The sequence below is a fragment of the Alligator mississippiensis genome, chromosome 2 (genome assembly GCF_030867095.1).
Source record: "Alligator mississippiensis isolate rAllMis1 chromosome 2, rAllMis1, whole genome shotgun sequence".
NCBI lineage: Eukaryota > Metazoa > Chordata > Crocodylia > Alligatoridae > Alligator > Alligator mississippiensis.
In genome coordinates this window covers 102362325-102379703 of record NC_081825.1, presented here as the reverse complement: position 1 = coordinate 102379703, position 17379 = coordinate 102362325, and the positions used below count along the sequence as shown (strand labels likewise).

Here is a 17379-nt window from a genome sequence, read left to right as displayed (position 1 = left end):
ATTTCCTCGTGGGTTTTTTATATAGAGATCGAATTGGAGTTTATACTTATTAGCAAGCTTTTCCCATGAAGCAGAAAAAAGTTGGTGTCTTAGTTCTGTGTACAGCAGCACTAGGCCTTCCCATAATTTCATTATCACTTTTGATACAGGTATACGCGAATCCTAATGAAGGATATAGATATATTGAATTCTGCTGGGAAACTGGACAAAATGAGATTATTGAACATCTTGATGCAATTGCGAAAATGTTGCAATCATCCTTACCTTTTTGATGGAGCAGAACCTGGTCCACCTTACACAACAGATATGCATTTGGTTACCAACAGTGGCAAAATGGTAGTTTTAGACAAGTTGTTACCGAAATTGAAAGAGCAAGGTATGTATCTTCTTTTTATTTTCTTGACTATTCTTTGATTTGTCAAAGTTTAGATTAGTTTCTTTCCTTTCTTTGATTTGAGGGCTGCCTGATTGGACTCAGTTGATGGAATTTAAATTTTCAGGAGCTGCTTTTTATTTTAATCTCTTCTGAGGGCGCACAGGAGAATGTTGTAGTATTATTGCTGGCTTTCAGTATAACACCTACTAGTCAAACCTGGATAATTCTAACTTTTTTTTTTGTAGTTTATTGATGTTAAAGAGAACTCATGGAGGCTACAGGGTGGCCTTGTAAGTAATCCCGTCTTTCACTTAAATGAGGCTCACTAACACATCAGTCAATTTTGAATTCAGTAGCTTGTTTTCTCAGCAATATCAGCTGAGAAAAATGCGGGTTAAAGTTTCTGCCAAAAGTATATGGCTGCGATGTTCTGCTTACTGCACTGGCTTCCCATAAAATACCAAGTTATAGTCAAAGCCTTGGTTATAACCATCAAACTTCTCCATGGAAATTTGCAAAATATCTTGGAGAACACTGCTCATTCAGTGGCTGTATTCCTGGAGATTCATAAAAATGTAATTTTGAAGCGGAAGCTCATGGAAGTGGAGAAACTGCTTTTTGGCAATAAGGACCAAAGTCTTGGAATGCACTACTACAAGAAATTGGATTTACCACAAACTGTACTCAAAATAAATTTGAAATTCACTTCTTCAACAGTATATTTTCAAGCATAACTTAACATAAAAGAGAAGGAGTAAAAATCAGGAGGGGAGACTGCCATAAAGAAAAAAGCAGCTGTTGACCATAGACGTGTAACTTAGAATTAGTATCCTGGTGTCTTCCAAGAAACTGAAAACAAGGGTTTTGCCATGAGATCCTATATAAATCAAAGTTATGAAATGTTAAGAGTTGTTTTGCTTGAGACATAGCTGCATGCACTGCATCTGTTGTAGGTGTTTCATGTGGCACTTGTCTTTCAGTACTAGGTAAAATTGATGTGTATTAAACTAAAAAATATATATAATATTATGTCCTTGCCTTCTGCACTGGAAAGTATCATGATGAGTTGCAAATAGAAAAATCCATTGGGACTAAGTTTGCTAGCATTAGACGCTTGAAGCAAGTCAGGTATGCGTACTTCTGTTTGTGATTGCATTGTAGCAGAACGTATTTGATTACTGGGTTTAGTGGACATTTAAAAAACCATGGTTCTTAAAAACTATATTAAACTCAGCAGTCTTGTAAAATGCTTTCGACAAACTTTATTTTTAAAATAATACATTAGCTTTTAATGTTTGAAAAAGACTGTAGAACCGTGATTTTAAGTGACATTTTAATGAAAAGTTGGAGAGAGAAAAAATTGCCAGTGGTGAATGTAACCAATTTAAAATCTGGCATATATAGGAGCATATTTCTATAATTCACCGAAGTTTCATGTTTAAAAGAGAGTTTGAATAGTTTATATTGTTTACATTTCTAATTCTTATGTTCCTAGTCTAGATTAGGGAGGTTGGAACAGAGGGTAATAATTAAAATTGAACTGAAAATATATTGTTTTCCTTATACTTATATTTCAAAAGAGAGACATTTTGAAAGAGATAATAGAGACATTGCTTTCAGCCCCCTTCAGTTCTACTCTACTCTACTCTTTCAAGTTTTATGGTAAATCAGTTTATTTTAATCTGTAAAGTTTTATAGTTAAAGTAAACTGTTCATTTTGTACAATTCTTTTCCATTCATTTGTTTAAATCTTGCATTTTTCCACCAACAGGTTCACGAGTCTTAATCTTCAGTCAGATGACTAGAGTACTAGACATACTGGAAGATTACTGCATGTGGAGAAATTATGAATATTGTAGATTGGATGGACAGACGCCTCATGATGAGAGACAAGTGAGCACTTTAAAACTTAGGATATGTTTGTATAGTCTTAAAATACAGACACATGCATTGATTTGTTTGTTGTTTTTGTAGGCTTCCATAAATGCATATAATGAGCCTGGTAGCTCAAAGTTTGTGTTCATGTTGAGTACACGTGCTGGTGGTCTTGGAATAAATTTGGCAACTGCTGATGTTGTAATTCTTTATGATTCAGACTGGAATCCACAAGTAGATCTTCAAGCTATGGTAAGACTTCATAGACAGATACATACTCCATGCAAACTAACTTTTCTTACAGAACTGCTGTACTAATTTGTTTTATTGTATTTCATATTTGATTCTATATCTATTTAAATGCCTTTAAGATTAAGATTGCCTAATGTGTTCCTGAAGTACCATATTTACTCAAAAATAAGATGAGGTTTGTCCCCAATCAGCATGGCAGGGAAAAAGCTCTGTCTTGCATTCACATACAACAAAACCTCATTAAATGCATTGTCTGTCATTAAGCTGCTGCCAAAAGCAGCGTATGATCACTAATGGAAACCAGCTACAAAGTTGATTAAACGTAGCCAACACTAAGCATGATTATAAAACACATGGCCCATACTGGGTAAACATCCTGATGGGAACCCACTGCCAGGATAGCTTAGTGCAGCCCACCTGAATAAAATGTATAATGGAGACCATTGCTTTCAGCCCCCTTCAGTTCTGACTCGTTCAAGTTATGGTAAGTCACTACACTTGAATACATTTCAACTTCCTCTTCACTCCCTCAGCTGAGCTGTGCCTTTCTTTTCTATCTAATGATTCCTTATAGTTTCATAGCAGCTAGGGTCAGGAGGGACCTGAACAGATCATCTAGCCTGACCCCCTGCCACAGGCAGGAACGAATGCTGGGTTCACAATACCCCAGACAGGTGATCATCCAACCTCCTCTTGAATTTGCCCAAGGTAGGGGAGAGGACCACTTCCCTGTGCTGCCAAATCTGAGCAGGTGCCTGCAGCAAGATCTTCCCGAGCACTGAGGTGAGGCTTACAGGCCTATAGTTACTTGGGTCCTCCTTCCTCCCCTTCTTGAAAATTGGGACCACAGTTTCCAATCCCCCGGCACCTGGCCAGATGACCACAAATGTTCATAGAGTCGGGCCAAGGGCTCCACGATGACCCCTGCCAGCTCCCTCAACACCCTTGAGTGGAGGACATCTGGACCTGCAGATTTAAAAATGTCTAGCCCTTCCAGAAGATCCCTAACTACATCTGCGCTGACTGAAGGCTTGATCAGTAGCCTTATTCCTGTTTGATCAGTAGCCTTATGTCTGGCAAATAGAGCCCTAAACAGTTCACCTAGAATCTTTCTGTTGCCCCTCTCTTAGCCTATTGCATATGATTAGTGTGGCCCTGCTCCTACGAGGTGAAGCTGGACGAGATTGCCCTATGCCTCATCTGCATATAAACTTTTAGAGGATCCCAGGACTTGTGACAAGAACACCTGGTTCCAGTAATGAGTGGGGGCTAATTAGCACGTGGAACACACACACATACTGAGCAGTGCTGACCTATGCGGTCATCATGGTGTGAAATGCTGTTGATTCTCTTGTGGGGCCTAGCCCAGTGAACTTTATAGTAAATCATTAGTCTTTTGGCTTTGGACTAATCATGCATGGTTTGTACTATGTGTAAGTAGGTATAAAAGTGCTGCTTTAAAAGTGTTTTATAGAGTACCTGTGCTAAAACTTGTCAGAACTTTAAAAATGGTAAACTGCATCAATTCTGGCTGAACTAAATCTGTGGGTATCCATACTAATTTGCCTATATGTTTATTTCAGAATCAGTGTTCTCAAATTTGCCCTTCACTTCCTTGTGCAGGGAGAGCAGGTTCTTTAAAGTAAGGGAGAGAGGCAGAAGGAGCTGCAGGGGGAAGACGACTGCTGCTGTAGCAGCAGGAGGGAGTCAAATTCAAGGCAAATCTCCAATAATTAGATTCTATATCTGGAAAACTATAAGAAATTTATAAATTTCCCATATATAGAATCTAATTATTAGAGGCTCGTTATATATTCAGGGTCATCTTATATGTAAGTAAATATGGTAGTTCATGTTTAAAGAGACAGTAGGAGCGAACTTGGCCTAAAACTTGAAGCTTTTGTTTTGTTTTGTTTTTAAAGTTATGGTATATATTATATTTGTAATAGCAGCTAAGTTTTGAAACAGCCATTTTTTAAATAAATATGCACTTGGTGAGTTTGCAACCCTGAACGTGCTGAACATGATGCTTGCTCCTAAGCAGAACACTATTCCAGCCGAGGAAATCCAAAAAGGAAATGAATTAATAATGAAAGGCAATTAAATGTTAAAACTTTTTTTTAGTTAATAAGATGGCAGCATTATAATGCAATTAACTGTTAACAAATAGGTACGTCTTAAATCTGTGTAAAAAGACATGGGTTAGGATATATCATTTCAGAGTTATTGCTTGAGTCAGTTTTCTTTTTTCTAAGTTTGAGTGTAAAGGTGCACCTAATCCTAAACATTTTTTTTTTTTAAATCCACTTAGTCTTTGATTTTGTTACATGTAGAGAGCAGCATATTGACTTGTATAAAACAATAATGCTTTTTAGAAACCTCTTGTGTTAAAGGTCTGTATAACAATATACATACATGGAAACTAGAGCTCTGAATGTAGATTGGCACACATTAAATTTTGAGTGTTCCAGCTGGGTTGCAGATACTTTCAGATAGGCTTGTTGCAGTGTTTTTAGAAGAGTGGCATGGCAAATCTTTAGTTTGGACCAGTTCATGCAAGTTAGTCAGACAAATTCCCATTAAAAATAAAGGTACACACATTGTATAGACGTGATTGGAACGAGCAATTGAAAAAAGTGCTGGATTCTCCATTTCTCAGTGTTGCTATGACTCTGGAAGATGCTTTAATCCAACACAAGTAGTTGGGTTTAATTCAGGGATACCTGGCTAATTTTTCTAACCTGTGTCATACAGGAGCTCAATCTGATGCTTCTAATAGTACACTTCTGACTTCTATTACATGTAAAATCTGAGATTTAAAAAATTGTACCTTAATTTTTGGTATGAATTTTAAGCTACTTTGCATACAAGCTTTGACCTTTATACAAATAAATGCACTGTTTTGAGTGGTCATGTTAACAGGGTTTCTGCAAGGGCTTTGACCTGAAAAGCATAATATTTAAGTTAACAAATGAATATGGAAACCCTCTTAAAATTCACTTAAATTTGAGCACTAATTTTATATAGCCGTGCTTGAATGCAAGCATCAGATTTACTGTGTTAAAGTAAATGGTGTGAGGCTTTTACTTGATTCTTTTCCTAGGATCGTGCACATAGAATTGGCCAGACAAAGACTGTTAGAGTGTTCAGGTTTATAACGGACAATACAGTGGAGGAGAGAATCGTTGAACGAGCAGAAATGAAGCTCCGGTTGGATTCTATTGTCATTCAACAGGGTAAGTATATTGAATCAGCTTTTCTTCTCATGCACTTCATTGTTTTTCTTCTTTGCCTCCCTCTTTTCATTAATTTGTAATCAAAATTACAATTAGTTGATGGTTGGATGTTTTATTTATTTATTTATTTCCTTTTGACTTCAGCGGTGCCAATAATTTATACCCTCTCTCTTCAGATAATGGAGTGGATGGTGTTTTTTCATTTTCTGAAATGAAGTGGTTTTTTGATATGATTGAATTTCTCATTGCATCACTGTGGAGGGCCGGCCCTCAACTCCCTAGAAATGGGTGTAATTACAATAAACAGAAGAAGATTGGTTGGCAAGGGCAGTTTTAAGCCTTCTGTTTCTTTATGGGCATGTCTACATGAGATGCATTAATACACATTAGCCTAATTTAATGGTCATTAAGGGCATGTGTCTGTATGTGCAACCCCTTAATACACGTTAAAAATGGCGAATTTAGGCTAATCAGGCCTAAATTTGGTAGTTGCATTTGCAGGTATCAAATTTAGGCGCGATTAGTTAGAGCATATTAACGCATGTATAGACACAACCTGGCACTAACTTTAGTGCTGGGTCTGCCCAGCCACTAGGGGTACATGGCAGGGCTACAGGTACTTGGCACTACTAACTTTAGCGCCAAGCCCTGCACCTGTAGGCATCTGCCAAAAATCACTTAACGCGCATTAAATTTAGTCGTGCTTAAATGCATGTGCAGATGCACTCTCTATGAGTAGTTTTAGAGTAGTGAAGTACAGATGACTGAGCAAGGAAAAATGGTGATAACATAATTGCTTTGGTTTAACCTGAAATTGACTACTTGCTAACTTGAAAAAAATACTTTTGTCACATTAACATGATGATTTTCACTTGAAAATAGAGCCCAGGAACTAAACGCTAGATGAAATGTCATGTCCACTGGTGGCACCATATAGGCTTTTTGTTTATTATTATGAGGGAAGGAAATATTTATATAAAAACAATGGAAATTGTTCGTATGACTGAATTCTGGGTATACAGAAATTATTAAGCATGGAAGCATGGAGGGGTTAGCAAGTAGTCTTTTCATTTTTGATATTTCCAAATCATTGGTGTAAAGTCATACTTTGTCTCAAACTAATGTAAACTCTTCGGTAAATTATTGTGTCTCTTGCTTTTTTTTTCTCTCTCCTTATTTTCAGGGAGACTGGTGGATCAGAACCTGAATAAACTAGGGAAAGATGAAATGTTGCAAATGATTAGACATGGAGCCACACATGTGTTTGCCTCAAAGGAGAGTGAGATTACCGATGAAGATATTGATCATATTCTGGAAAGAGGTGCAAAGAAGGTGAGGTGTAGTTTAAAGAAACTGGCGATGTTCAAATTATCCTCGTAGATTAGGGTTACAAATATAATCAAAACTGTCTCAGGCTCAAACTTAAATATTACATCAGAAGTAGCTTATAATAGAAGATTTCTACTAGTAAAAACCCAAAGACTCTCATCCTGAATTCTTAGTACATAACTATAAACTGATTTAAAAAAAAACCCATCTGATTGCTTTTTCAGACTGCAGAAATGAATGAAAAACTTTCAAATATGGGTGAAAGTTCACTGAGAAATTTTACTATGGATACAGAGTCCAGTGTATACAATTTTGAAGGAGAAGATTACAGAGAGAAGCAAAAGGTAATATCTGTATCTTCCTTGGACAAATTCCTGCTTTTTGGTAGTTGAACCATAACTCGTTTGCTGCTTGCTGTTGGCTTGAACATGATGCATATTATCAAGATGAGCTTAAAAGTTAAATGTATAAAGAGTAATTATTAAAGGTACTGTGACATTGTGTAAAATGCTGCAGAATTGTAGGTCTCATTTATTTCGTTATAGATGGCATTCACAGAGTGGATTGAGCCACCCAAACGAGAAAGAAAAGCCAACTATGCTGTTGATGCTTACTTCAGAGAAGCTCTTCGTGTCAGTGAGCCAAAGGCGCCAAAGGTGAGTTGGCAAATAATTAATATATGGGTAACAGATGGAAGTCCAGAGAAACAAAATTTAACTTCATAAACATTTCCACTTATGAAAATGAATATTATGAATTAGGGGAACATTAAAGATACAAACTGTGGGATGGCCTGCTCAGCATAGAAATTGGAGAGAGAAGAGAAATGAGGCTTTTTAATTTTGAAAGCACTAAACAAGATAAAAGAATTTTAAATAAAATAAGACATTCTAAATACATGACCATTGCATTTTAAGTGACCTGAGATTTTTGCAAGCTTTTTGGTCAATTCTTCAGCCTTCCAGTAATCTTGTTATATAAATCCTACAAATTCAGTAATTAAATAACTTACTAGAAATGAAAGCAGTAAAACAGAGTGCTTCTATCATTATTGTACTGTAGTTTTCATCATGCACTGTTTTCAAGTGGTGTATGCTGGTATATACCCACTGTAGACTTCTTGGTAAGGCTGTTACCATGCTCTCCTGTAACCAAACCTCTAGTTTCTGGGAAGCTCTGAAAATGAGCATTGTTTTAGATGTAAGATGCTTTCTGAAATAAATGCAATTAAAGGTAAGAGGTAACATACTGTGTCAAAAATAAAGTCTGTCGGTCTCTCTTAGGCTCCACGACCTCCAAAACAGCCTAATGTTCAGGACTTCCAGTTCTTTCCACCACGTTTGTTTGAACTACTGGAAAAAGAGATTCTGTATTACAGAAAAACAATTGGGTACAAGGTAATATATTTGCACAATAACTAACTTAGTTCTTTTCTGTCTCCGGACTATATTAACATAACATTGACAATTGCAGTTAAAGGGGGTGACAGTGTATGCTACTGCGTTGTTCAGTTAATTCAAGTGGTGTAAAATTACTTTGTTGGAAAGTAAATTAAAATCATTATCTGAGGAATTTTGGGTTAACTTATGTGAACCTGAAATGGAATTTTATCAGACTTTACATAATCTAAAACTTTTCAGGTACCTCGTAATCCTGACCTGCCAAATGCAGCCCAAGCACAAAAGGAAGAACAGCTTAAAATCGATGAAGCTGAACCTCTTAATGATGAAGAATTAGAAGAAAAAGAGAAATTACTAACCCAGGTATGGTCACTCCCTCAAGAGGATCTCCACTTAACCTCGCTTCTTTTTCTAGTCTGGTATAATGATGCAGGAAAAGCATTCTGACATTGTGAAATTAGGCCACTGGTGGGTGTGGATGTGGGTCAGGTTATGTCTTAAGTGAGACTTGTTTGAATCAGACTGATTCAGGCTGATTTGGAGAATAAATTACAGTGTCCATCTCCCCTCTCATAGATGACTTACAAGACTGCTGTGGTTGAATATGAGCATAGGCAGGCAAGGTTTTTTGGGTAAATCTGGTATCTTTTATTAGACCAACTCAGATAGTTGGAAAAATTCTTCTCAGCAAGCTTTTGGGTATAAATACCCTTTGTCAGGCTGAGAAATATCTGCAGTTGGTGTCTGCTCTTCCTGGATCCATCTGTCCATCCACCATTACATAATTCTCAGTCAACTGAGTCTGAACAGCATCTAGCCACTGTTTCACTCTGATGTTCAATATTAGGGTGCAGATTCCCTCTGTAGCACTCTAGAATTTGGGGTCTCACATTCCAAGTGCTCTAGGGCCTGAGACCAGAGCTGGATCCATGTGTCCCTGTTAATTTAATATGCAGTTTCTCGGACTAGGAATAGTCCGATTCCTTTGAGCAAATAGGTGTCCCACAATAGAAAGCGATGCATGATGCAGCAATGTAATTCTGCCTGCATTTTCTTGAGTTAATTGCACTGGATTCTAGTAAGTTACTCTAGGAGAGCATCTTGCTTGTACTGGTGTAAATATATAGGACATTTGTACACATGCTTACGCCCCAATGCTGGGTGCTTTAAAAAGCACCTGGCGCTGCATCATGTACGTTTATATAAACAACGAAATGTGCATCAGCGCTGAGAAAATGGTGATGGTGCGCTTTTGAACTAAAACACATCGAAGGTATGTTAATTCAGAAGCGCACCGCTGCCACTTTCTCAGTGCTGGGGCACATTTCACCATTTATACAAATGTATGCAATCCAGCGCCCAGCGCGTCAGCTCATGTGCAGAGCAGACTCAATTAATCAAGTCTGCTCCAACGTGCTAGAGAGCCAAGCAAATGTATGTGTATAAATGTTCATAGTTTCCCCCATCTGTTTAATCAGGTAAGCTGTGAAATGATGTGGCTGACTGAATATTTTTATAGTAAAAACAAGAGCCAAATGACAAAAAAAGATTTTTTAATTACTCATCTTTTTTAATAATATCTTTACCCAAGTGAGATGGATCCATCTTAGGGGGACTAGGATATTATTAAATATCTAGATGTTTCTAGTTTAGTTCCTGGTTCACATGTGTCCACATCAAGTGTCATTCCTGTGGATGTTATCTAGCAGCAGTTTAAAGTATGAACTGCAGGAAAGATGCAACAAGGATGCTCCTGGAGAAAAGCAAGTATTCCCATTGAATGATTTTTAATGGGTTTCTGATGTTCTTTCTCTTGATGAACATGTAAAGGCAGTAGAATGTCAGCTTCTGAAGAGGGAGTTGATTCTCCTCTAGGAGTGGCCTTTATAAGAAGAAATAGTGGAAGATTAGGGAAGAGTGGGCATTTGTGATTTAATTAAGGCCTTCAAACTAAAAGGAGGAAGGGGTGGGATGTGAAACTGGGGAAGAGGGCATAAGCGAAATTGGATGAGGACTACACTTTTAGCATAAACCCATTTAATGGCAAAATGTAGTGGCTAGGATTTTGTTGTTGTGGTTATGGTTTATGACATCAGGGCTTTTCAGGGTGTTGTTTTAATAATTAAAATTAATGTTTTGGTGTTTTTTTGTTTGTTTTTTTTTAATGAGCAAAATCTAAAACAGTCAACTGAAAGACTTGTGCATTGTCTACTTCTAATTGCTTTAAAGGGATTTACCAACTGGAATAAAAGAGATTTTAACCAGTTCATCAAAGCAAATGAAAAATGGGGCCGTGATGATATTGAAAATATAGCTCGGGAAGTAGAAGGGAAAACACCAGAAGAAGTAATTGAGTATTCAGGTAATATTTTTCTATTTTTAAATGAGTTTTATTGTATGAATGTATAACTAATTGGTAGTAGATTGTTCCTGGTGTATTTATTTTCCCAGTTTGAAAGTGTAGACATTTTTCATGTTTATACCGGGAATGTGTCTTTATTTTTTGAGAAGTTCACATATAACTTTTTGAAAAATTCAGGCTGGGAGCATATATCTGACTTGGGAATAGAACATGTATTTAGATACAAATAGATCCTCTATAGTTATAGGTGCAGTAAGATGTCCATCAACGTAGCTATTCCAGTCTATTTTCTTTTACAGTCAACTGAGTTTTCAGATTCAACTGTTTAACTTTTCATAAGACACTTTTTTTTTTCTATTTAAAAAACAAAAAAGCCCTTTCTTTTGCAGAAGGAAAAGGTAAGTATGCCATTTGAAATTTAGTTATGATTTTTTCCTTCCTTCTAAGTAAACAGGCCTCCCAACATCTTTACACGCTACACTTTTAGAACATCACTGGGAGAGGGGCTTTTTGTATATGTTGCAATTGATGATAACGTAGTTCTACTTTATTCTTTAACTTAACATTTAAAGAAGGCAAATAGCACTGCTAAAGTCAAATCAGCTACTGCCTCCTTCTGAGACTTTAAGTGGCATTTCCCACTGTAATATCTGCAGGCTTCTGCAGTCAAAGTTTAAGAGTTGTTTACAGATAAACACTAGGCACTCGTGAAAATCCTACTAGCTGCCTGTCTGCATATTAGGTAGCTTGGTACCTTTTGAAAAACTGGCCCTGGTCTCTTTGCCTACAAGCAGACATTGCATTTGTTTTGGGATAAACCACTTTATCCCAGGACAAAGTGCAGTCCATCAGATGTCCATTTCTATTGTCTGGGGGATAAATCCTAAAAAAGGTTAATGCCATAAGAAGTACTGACAGTTTATACTGGGATATGACAAAGTATCTGAATGGTTGTCCCAGGTTTATTTTGTGGAATCAGTGGCAAAAGCAGCAGTGAATTAAGCTGCTCACTTTAAACTCTGATTAGAGGGGTGATATGTATACACATCAGTCCTGGGGCAAATAGGCAGTATCCAGGGACAAATGCAACTAGCCTGACTGCTTAAACTTCTGTTCTTCCTCTATCCTGCTCCACGGATGGAGGGATGGGGGAAAGACTGGGGAGTTTGGTTGCAGAAAAAATGGAAGATACTAACATAGCAATACTGTTTCAACGAAGAATCACCAGGTTGATTTGGTAATGTAGTTCTTAGTACTAGTGCCATGGTGATTTGCTATTATACGTTTGGGATTTACGTATTAAGTAAAGGAAAAGGAAGTGAGCAATATTTTAACAATTTACAATGAAAACCTTACTTTAACTCAACTTGTTCCAATTTGTCAAGTGTATGAGAAGAGGCTAACAAGTGACTTCTGGTTTTTAGCTGTGTTCTGGGAAAGATGCAATGAACTCCAGGACATAGAAAAGATCATGGCTCAGATTGAAAGGGGTGAAGCCAGAATTCAGAGGCGGATTAGTATAAAGAAGGCACTTGACACAAAGGTATTTGTCCTTTTTCAGGGTTTTTTTTCTCCTTTCAGTCTCTTCTTTAAGGCTAAATGGACCTAGCTTACCTGCCTTTGTAGGGATGTGATCTCTGCCAGGCTTAAATCACTCTTTTGGGGCCCAGGGAAAAGGGTGGAGTTCCTTTTTCTCAGTCATTGTTCATAAAGGGTCATCATTTCTCTCCATACTGTGGAAATGTATTTGGAAGCTTGATAACTGCTCCACTGATTTGCTAATTTCTTCCTGTTGTGGATGATACCCACATTCTGCCAATCTGTTTATAAATGACTTAATCAACTGCTAGTTGACACCTCTCTTGTAGTTTGGCAACATGAATTATTCAGCATGTGAAATTCTTAACAGCCTACTATGCTCTTTGGAGCTGGGACAGTCAGAAATGAAATGGTGTCATTCTTCCAGGTATTGGGCCAAAATTATACTATCCAGAGTGTGGTGTCACAGTATTATTAAGTTACAGTACTGTCACCTATTGGGTACAGCATGGGATAAAAGTTCATTGGCATAAGAATATACAAGCCTCCAATTCCTTTAGTGCACAGGAATTACCAAAGACTTCATGAATTTGACAGTATACTGCACTGGAATTGTGACAGTGTTCTAACAATAAGAAATACTTACCTTCCACACCTTGTCTTTCTATAGAGCTCTACTGCTAAGCTACCAGTGGGATTTGAGTGACAGTTTTGTGGGTATGATACTGCTGTTAGGGTGCAAAAATCTGTAGCTGGATCACTGATCGTCTTAACAAACATGTCTGAATCAGCTGTGCGTGTCCCTGTTCAGATATTGAAACGAATAATTTCAGCACGAGATTGTGTCCCTTGGGGAAGAGTGATTTGCATGTATATATATTTTTATTGTTTCTCACCACTGGCTCATATTTATTTAAGAAACCTAGGCTGAAAGTAAAGCACATTGCCTGCTAACACAGGTGTCCAGGTAATAAATGGTAAGATGGAAAGTGTCCATGGGAACATCCTACCAAATGCAAACCACAAATGACTCCGTAGCTCCTTTATAACAATCTAATAGCTAAGGTACACAAGCACAAACTACAGCTTGGCAGAGGAAAAGAACAGGAGGAACTTACTTCCAAAATATTTTTAAATTGTCTCCATGGCTGGTGCACATGAACTATATAACTTGATATAAAAAAATTGCGTATCTAATTATTTCATACCTTTGCTCAAATATTTTTCTTCCTTTTAGATTGGCAGATACAAGGCGCCTTTCCACCAGCTAAGGATATCATACGGGACTAATAAAGGGAAGAATTACACAGAAGAAGAAGATCGCTTCTTGATCTGTATGCTTCACAAGTTAGGATTTGACAAAGAAAATGTTTATGATGAATTGAGACAATGTATTCGGAACTCTCCCCAGTTCAGATTTGACTGGTTCCTCAAGTCCAGAACTGCAATGGTATGAGCTGATTTGGATCTATTTAACTCCTGGATAAATTAGAAATTCTCATCTGAATACTGTTTTGTTCCTGAATATTTTTAAGAACTATCTGTACAAATGCTACCGAGGATGAAGTGGTTTCATAGCAGGTTGTGAGGCAAGGATTTTTGTGGGTGATACCTTTTATTAAACCAACTGTATGGTTGGGATGAAGTTCAAGTGCAAGACATTTTTCTTAGCAGGTTGACATTTAAATGTTTTTTTTTTAATGTTTTAAGTTCTGATGGGAATGTAAGGCATGTAGGCAGCTGAAGGGGTATGATAAATTCATTTGTCCCATGGCTGCATTGCTCATCAATATGCAGATGTGCAAGGTGCATGTGTGCATACAGTACATATTGGTGTGTGTGTGTGTATTTTCATGCAGTTTCAACATTTAACACTGTGTGTGTTTGATGTAATTTTTATGCTTTTGTCTACTATATGGAACTCTTGCAAAAATCTTACTAAACATAAGACAATTTGGAATTCAGAGCTCAGAAAATAGTTACTGCACAATTGTGACCATTCATATAATATATCTATATCTAAAATTACAGCAGTTCATATAGGGCTGATTAATTATAGATGTAGTTTGCATCATAGGAATTTGCTTTTTATAGCCCAAAATTGAAAACTGGCATTAGGGTTTAATTTTTAAACCAGCTAATAGGGATAATTTAGGAATTAATTAAGCTTTTTAGACCATGGTGAAACCTTATTTTGTGGGTTTTACTCAAAACTTATTACTTTTTGTCTTAATGAGGTGAGATTTAATATTAATTTCTAAACTTCTCTATTTAATCATTCTAAAATGTAATAATTTGTCATAAGCAGTAATTATAGCAGCCCTAAGTTTATGAACTTTTAAAAATAAATCTTTAAGAAACCCCACAGGCTCCATTTAATGTAAAGTCTTGTTTGGAGATGGGTATGCTGTCGATTTTGAATAATCAAGTTAATGTGTTGTGTATAATCAGGAGCTGCAAAGGCGATGCAATACTTTAATCACTTTGATTGAAAGAGAAAACATGGAACTGGAAGAAAAGGAGAAGGCAGAGAAGAAGAAACGCGGACCAAAACCTTCTTCGGTGAGGTTTTTTCCAAACGTTGGCATCCTAAATGTCTCTTCAGCTGGTTTGATAACCTACACAGGCTACATCTCTGTTGTTCTAATATGTTAGTGGGTGCGGTATTGGCCGTCTCAGAAATGCTACCTAAGACATCATTCTGTGTCCCATGTGCTTCTGTGTCTCACTTATTAATTTTCTAGTTTAATTGTAGTTTTCAAACTCAAGTGCTTAACTGCAGCTTTCGGAGCCTATCTTCTAGGAAAGTAAATCAGAGTTGTTTAGCTTTTGGAAGCGTAATTTTAGGCACTTGAGCCCAAAATTTTTAGACTTTTAGCTTAAAGCATCATGAATAGCAAAGATTCCACTCTGGACTTTGCCTCATGAATCAATACAGCTATCTGGTGAACCGACTGAGCCCCCATTCCTGTGGGTATATTTATTCATAAATACAAATATTATATCAGTGTTCTTTGCGTGTTAATCATGTTTGCGTTGTTACCAAATTTAATTTAGTAAGCCATCTGTATACATTTAGGATGCAGATGTGTTCTTATGAAAAAAAACTGCTAAAGCTCTTATCAGCAGATACCTAGCATAATGGGACAACCCTATGGTTTAACTAAATTTGCTTAAACACATTAAAGTTATTGGTAAATTCAGGGTGCCGTTTAACAGAACAGCTGACCTCAGTGTTGACTTTCTGTTCTGTGACAGAACCATGACATTTTTGCTGATCTGTTTTATTATTATTATTATTATTGGAGGGCAGGAGGCCCTAATAACACATTTACTGTATTTAAAATAAGTGCTTTCAGGGATACTTTATTAAAGGCCAGTAACTGATTAAGTAGGAGCTTGAATATGGAATTTTTTTTTGGCCTTAGGCTCCAATAAACTCCTGGTCCAAATCCGTTCCATCCTGCTTAAGTCCCTCTAAAAGGTTGCCATTCTTGTGCCTGAGTCTTAAGGCTAACATGAAGGCACAGTATACAAGTGAAAGTGTTAGGGACTCAAGCAGGGTTTGGTGCATCTTAAAAACAAGTATGTGAAGTGTGTGAGCTATCAGCAGTGTTTTCGCAGAGTAGATTTTTTTTTTTTTAAGCTTTATCCTGCCACTAGAGGTTCAGGGGTCTTTTGGGGATTAAAATTGTGGTTAGTAAAATAAGTAAATGGTATCTATTTTTAGCTAGGTTTCAGAACACTTCCTGTTTTTAGAGTAGCTTAACTAATATCCAAGATGTGATATGTAAGTAAAAACATAAAGAGATTGTGCTGTACTGAATGCTTTCTATGCCCTGGTTGCATTAAGGTAGTTGCATTGATGCACCCCAACTATGAGCTGCCTTCTCCACCTGGCAGTTTAATGATGGTATAACATAATATTGTACGTGGTCAAAGGGAAACCACTTATGTAATGGGATTTTTTTTCTCTCTTATAACCTATTAGAACATCCAACACTGGTTTCGAAGTTCCAACCCATAAAATGTGTGTGTGTTGTATATGTGCATATGTATTTATCTAGATTTAGATGTAAAGGCAAGTGGCTTTACAGAACTCAGATTTGTTTCTCTTCGTATCTTCTATTTCCCCTTCACACTTTCTTCCTCCAGTGAAAACAGTATCAACGTGTCAAACCTAAATCACTGGCAGTTATGGGTAGGATAGGCACAGTGCCTGCTGTATTTCACTTCCTGCATCTCCTAGAAGGAAGTGACAGAATACAGGAAGGATTTAACAGATGAATAGCTGATGTAAAATGACTATCAATTTTGTGTGCCTTTAGATAATCTAAATCCCAGGAAACTTTTTACATCGATTTCCTAAAATCCAGAAATGGTGGTTGTTTGTTGCAAGTAATTGAGAGAACGTTTACACACTTCTTCATAAGAAACATTTGGGTATTTTATAATTTGAGCAGAGTGTTTGAACAGGATTATTTTAAATGTGATCTACAATTTAGGCTGGCACAGAGGCATGTTTTGAAAGACAAGGGTTGATTATTATTAGTTTTGAACTGTTCTAGCCAGTTAATCTGAACCCATTTAAAAATATTGTTTAAATATTGGGTTCTTATAATCTGTTTTAATATCCCATGCTAAGAGAATATTATTAATTCTTTACAAAAAAAATTACTAATTTTTATATAAAAATTGTCTTTCAGGCACAGAAGCGTAAAATGGATGGTACTCCTGATGGTCGCGGAAGGAAAAAGAAGCTAAAGCTGTGAATGCTGAATTTTTATAATCACTAAATTTAAAAAGTAGTTCTTTAATTTACGGGTCTTCATAAGATGTACTGTACAATGCTCAACTATTATGTCATTAAAGGACATCGGGTTCATCTGTTTACTGAACTAGAAACATAGTACTTATTGTAGTTTCACTTTTTTAAATGCAACAGCTGTGCTGAATTTTTTTTACCATTAACACTTGAAGTAATAAAATAGGCTTCATTTATTAATACAA

At 36.7% G+C, this 17379-nt stretch overlaps 1 protein-coding gene across 1 annotated transcript in view; it reads left to right on the top strand.

Moving 5' to 3' along the window:
- The window catches only part of SMARCA5 (SWI/SNF related, matrix associated, actin dependent regulator of chromatin, subfamily a, member 5), a 44739-nt gene extending 27360 nt beyond the window's left edge, over positions 1-17379 (top strand). The window contains exons 11-24 of the mRNA XM_006275639.4: positions 150-376; positions 2148-2269; positions 2351-2503; positions 5607-5739; positions 6923-7071; positions 7293-7412; positions 7614-7724; positions 8352-8465; positions 8709-8831; positions 10698-10830; positions 12255-12373; positions 13607-13819; positions 14821-14931; positions 17076-17379. Coding sequence (XP_006275701.2) covers positions 150-376; positions 2148-2269; positions 2351-2503; positions 5607-5739; positions 6923-7071; positions 7293-7412; positions 7614-7724; positions 8352-8465; positions 8709-8831; positions 10698-10830; positions 12255-12373; positions 13607-13819; positions 14821-14931; positions 17076-17141 — 1894 coding nt within the window. The 3' untranslated portion in view covers positions 17142-17379. The remainder of the gene's footprint in view (positions 1-149; positions 377-2147; positions 2270-2350; positions 2504-5606; positions 5740-6922; positions 7072-7292; positions 7413-7613; positions 7725-8351; positions 8466-8708; positions 8832-10697; positions 10831-12254; positions 12374-13606; positions 13820-14820; positions 14932-17075) is intronic.